We start from the raw sequence: 4,235 nt of genomic DNA, 5'->3' as shown, positions 1-4,235 counted from the left end.
CTACACAAATTCGAAAAATTTATGATGTTCCTCCTCCTCCTCCATAGTCAGCAGGTCACTTTTAAAGGGCTGCTCTACTTGCTGAAGCTTCGTGCACTGCGATATGTACACATACTTCATGGATGAAAGAGCGTGCAATCCTTCGATGGATGATAGCTCCGAGCAGCCAAATAGAAACAGGTATTTGAGCTGAAGATTTGTGCCGGTCGGAATGGACTCCATGTTACAGTACTCCAAATTTAGGGCGATGAGATGAGTGAGGTTCTGTAGACAGGCTGGAAATGACTTATCAAGACCACCGCACTTGTTAATATAGAGTCGCCGGAGTGATGAGGGCAAAACCATTGCCTGTTCGCACACCAAGTTATCGCACCATGAGATCTTCAGGTCCTGTAGGTGATAAAGTTCCGTGAAACTACCAACGGGTATTGATTGTAGACTTCTGCAGAGCCTAATCTCTATGGACTTGATGGATGGCAGATGTTCCGGGGACAAGAACTGATCAAGATTTCGCAGCATATCACAGTTGTCAAGACATATATACTAGTGAGGCATGAAATGGCGTTGCTTCTTCTGATACTGCTGCTTGCCTGCTGCAGCATTCTGCCACCACCAGTAGAACCACAAAAAATTGTTAGTACTTCAACACCTAATGATGTTAACCTTAGCTCTTCGAGGGAAGGTAACGAGGGGATTGATAGGCTTCTCAAGAAGATACACTTGCGAAGCTCCATCATCCTTAAAGTCGGTAGGCTTTCTGGATTAAACCAACTAGGAGAAAAGCTGTCACCCGCAAAGCTATCGACATTAAGGCGCTGAATCCTTGACGGAGGGCACAAACCTTCGGCCACACCATTGTCATCGTTCATCACCCTGGGTACAGGCTGATCTCGCCACAGTAGAACTAGTGCCTGAAGGTATTGCTTGTCAATGAGTCTAGCCTCAACAGCCTCTTCCTTGCTCTTAACATTATAGATAGAACTGATAGTTAGCGTTCCACTGAGCTGATTCATGCCCTTCAGCTCACTAATCTTCCGCCCATTCCCTATCCCAACTGTAAAATGTATCAAGTTCCGTAGAAGAGACATATTTCCAAGCCCACTTATCTCTGATAATTTCGGAGAGCAACCCATTGGCAGTGCTAGACGACGCAAGTTGATTAGCTTTGTGACATCCGGACTAATAACTTCCAGACTAGAACTACTTGCATCAAGCACTTGTAAGCAGTAAAGGCACCATAATTTTTCTGGCAATTCTTGTACATGGCTACGAGATATATCAAGATAACGGAGACTGTGCAACTCACCAATGCTTTCAGGTAACCTGACCAGCATGCAACCTTTTAAGCTCAAAAATAGGATATTAGAGAGCTGATTAAACCAGGTAATCTCAAACATGAGGATGGTTCCAAACTTAAGTGAATGCAATTTATTCAAATACTGAATATCTCTTGTTTGGCTCAGGGACTCGCTGTCCACCTCGACTGACATATAGCGAACTGCATGCGGCATTCTCCTCTGGTTCTGATAGCTCAAATCCTGCATCAAGAAGCACTTGTCCACGGAGATGGACTGCGCCATATCATGGATCAAGTCATGCATTACATATCTACTTTGATCAAGGCAATTGGTATCAGTTTGAAGAAGAAACCTGCCTCTTAAATCATCCAAATACCTAATCCCTATGTCTTCAAGACGCATGCTCCCTTCTGGTGCAACGAAGCCCTGTGCCACCCACATGCCAACAATCTCATCTCGTTCGAAGCTATAACCCTTTGGAAACATGGAGCAAAATGCAAAGCAACTCTTAAGTTCTTGTGGGAGATGTAAGTAGCTCAGTTGAAGGGCTGGTAATATATCATTGTCTCGATTTGGCAGCTCCCATAGTTCCTTGTTCTGAACAGTCTTCCAATGTTGCACAGTCAGCTCCATATTCAACAGGCGTCCAATAGTTTTGGCAGCCAAAGGAGACCCGCATAACCTAGAAGCAATGCTTCGACCAATATCATGCAATTGAGGATATGACTCAGGGCACTGTTTACCAAATGCACACTTCTTGAAGAACTCCCAAAATATATCTCTATCCAATCCCTCGATTCGGAAAGGATTACAGTTGTTGCTAGCGACAAGATTAGCAACATCTGGAGATCTTGTAGTTACTAAGATCATGCTTCCTTCAAACCCATACCTCAATGGTGCAAAAAATGTTTCCCATTCGTCCTTGGCATTAGGCCACATATCATCAAGCACTAAAAGGAACTTTCGTCTCCTCAGTTGCTTCCTCAATTCCACCTGAAGAGCGTCTAAACTGTTCGATGATTTGTACTCTTTCCTGGTGATGGACTCAATGATCTCTTTTGTTATCCTTTTCTTGTTGAAGAGGTCCGAAATACAGACCCAAATTCTCTTGCCAAAGTGAGCTTCCACCCTTGGATCATTGTAGATGAACTGAGCCAGGGTAGTCTTCCCCACCCCACCAATGCTAACAATCGGCAAGACAGAAACATTGCTGACGAATTTGGCCTGAGCAAGTCTAGGCCTGGCCCTGATACTCTCTCTTTTTAGTTGCTTCGCTTTGGATGCTGATGTGGCAACTGTGCCCACCGCTGCTCTCTTTCATTTCGCCCGTGCGGCACCACCACTCCTGGTGAGTGGCACGTGCAGTGACTCAATCATCTGATCTTGTTCATTGTCACATCCAATCATGGAACACACACCCAACTTCTCAATCACTAAATCTCGCTCTTTGTCACGACCAAACACTTGAGGCACTCCAATGACTGAACTTGTCTCTGGCATGTGTTGAACTTTCTCCATCTTAAGACCCAGAGGCTTAAGCGCTCTCTCTAAATCATCCACGGCCTTGTCAAGCTTATCTTGAGCATCCTTTATCCTTGTTTTGCTACCACAGATCAAGTTTTTTGCACGATACAGAGAGGAAGAAAAGAATTTACCTGCTCGGCTACGGTCAGTGTCCTCCATCTTCTGCCGCAGCACCTGGTCATCGAACTTGCGAAGAAGATCCTCGGTGTCATATGTGGTGTCCTTGAGCTGCGTGAGAAGCACCGCGAGATCCTTGTTCTTGAACCTTCCCCACTCGCCACGATTGATGACTAAGCGAGCATTGGGCAAGGATGCCCGGAGGCAGGATAGATCATCTTCCAGATTGGTCGCTCCGTGGATGTTGATCCCAGTTGAGATGATCTTTTCTACGGTCTCCATCACCGCCATAGTCGTCCTTGGCTCCTCCGGATCTTGTCTTCGTCTTCTTTGATGAGTGCGAGCCTCAAGAGTGCAAGGAGATTATGGCGTGGGAAGTGAATAATGCAGCAGCATTGACCTACTAAGTCTAACTACAGAGGCACTCCTTTCCACATAATGATGCAAGTTGTGAGTTTTGCATTTAATGAGTTTTGCATTTAATGCTGCTGCATTTAATGCTGCCCAAGCAGCATTAACTCCTTTCCACATACCGATGCAAGTTTTGCATTTAATTTACTAACAAATTAAATGCAAAACTTGTAGATATGACTCACTTGACAATCATTCCACGTGATCCTGTTCAATTATCTAATCATCTCTCTAAGACCTTAACCGCACTACATATTTTGCATCTTAAGATTCCATATGTCTGCCAGTAAAAACACAAGTGCGCAACCCACGAGAGAAGAATACCTTCGGATAGTAGACTGTAGCGTGTACTTTGTATAAACCTTGGGTTTCTGTGAAACATTTTGGCGAAAAATCTAGAGTTACTAGAAAAAATTAGATATGTTTGAACCATGATAAAATAGAAAGTGGCATGAATGCTATGGTATGTTTTTGTCACCTTTTTGTCCGTGACACTATCACAAGAAGTGAACGAGCACATGGATTCCCACTTGATCGTTAAGAAAGTGGGAGGAAATGCAATTGTGGATGCATTTGACCAAAAAAGGAGTGATATTAACAAAGGAGAATTTAGCCAAAAGGAGATGGAAAGGAAGCACTAAGTGCTGCTTTTGCAATTGTGAAGAATCAATTCAACATCTCTTTTTTTATTGTCACTTTGCACATTTTATGTGGAATGCTCTTTTCATGATACTTGGTTTTCAAGTGCCATCCTGTATTGCTAATTTTCTGGTGGTTGGTCATGGTGCTTAGTACCTAAGTTTAGGGACCAACTCTTTGTTGGAGTTGTGGCAATGTGTTGGCCACTTTGGCTTGCTATGAATGGTATACACTAGTGGAGAAACT

General features: G+C 43.8%; 1 protein-coding gene across 1 annotated transcript; it reads right to left on the bottom strand.

Moving 5' to 3' along the window:
• LOC107278080 (disease resistance protein RGA2) lies at positions 1-3,230 on the bottom strand. The gene is made up of 6 exons (XM_026025598.1): positions 2,722-3,230; positions 1,307-2,481; positions 842-1,054; positions 591-757; positions 424-498; positions 1-348 (listed from the first exon to the last, which is right to left on the bottom strand). Exons 1-6 carry the CDS (start codon positions 3,228-3,230, stop codon positions 1-3), a joined length of 2,487 nt encoding a protein of 828 aa, XP_025881383.1.
• Positions 3,231-4,235: the final 1,005 nt, after the last annotated feature.

The sequence above is a fragment of the Oryza sativa genome, chromosome 5 (genome assembly GCF_034140825.1).
Source record: "Oryza sativa Japonica Group chromosome 5, ASM3414082v1".
In the NCBI taxonomy this organism is placed as follows: Eukaryota; Viridiplantae; Streptophyta; class Magnoliopsida; order Poales; family Poaceae; genus Oryza; species Oryza sativa.
This window is presented reverse-complemented; position numbering and strand designations above follow the sequence as displayed.

What these genes read in the sequence shown, in the direction of transcription:
- LOC107278080 (XM_026025598.1), bottom strand. Translation starts at nt 3,230, where the DNA reads ATGGCGGTGATGGAGACCGTAGAAAAGATCATCTCAACTGGGATCAAC. An exon ending in CAGGTTACCTGAAAGCATTG is followed by an intron (nt 1,055 to 1,306) that starts GTGAGTTGCACA and finishes TACATTTTACAG; the next exon opens with TTGGGATAGGGAATGGGCGG. An exon ending in GAAGTCTACAATCAATACCC is followed by an intron (nt 349 to 423) that starts GTTGGTAGTTTC and finishes GTGTGCGAACAG; the next exon opens with GCAATGGTTTTGCCCTCATC.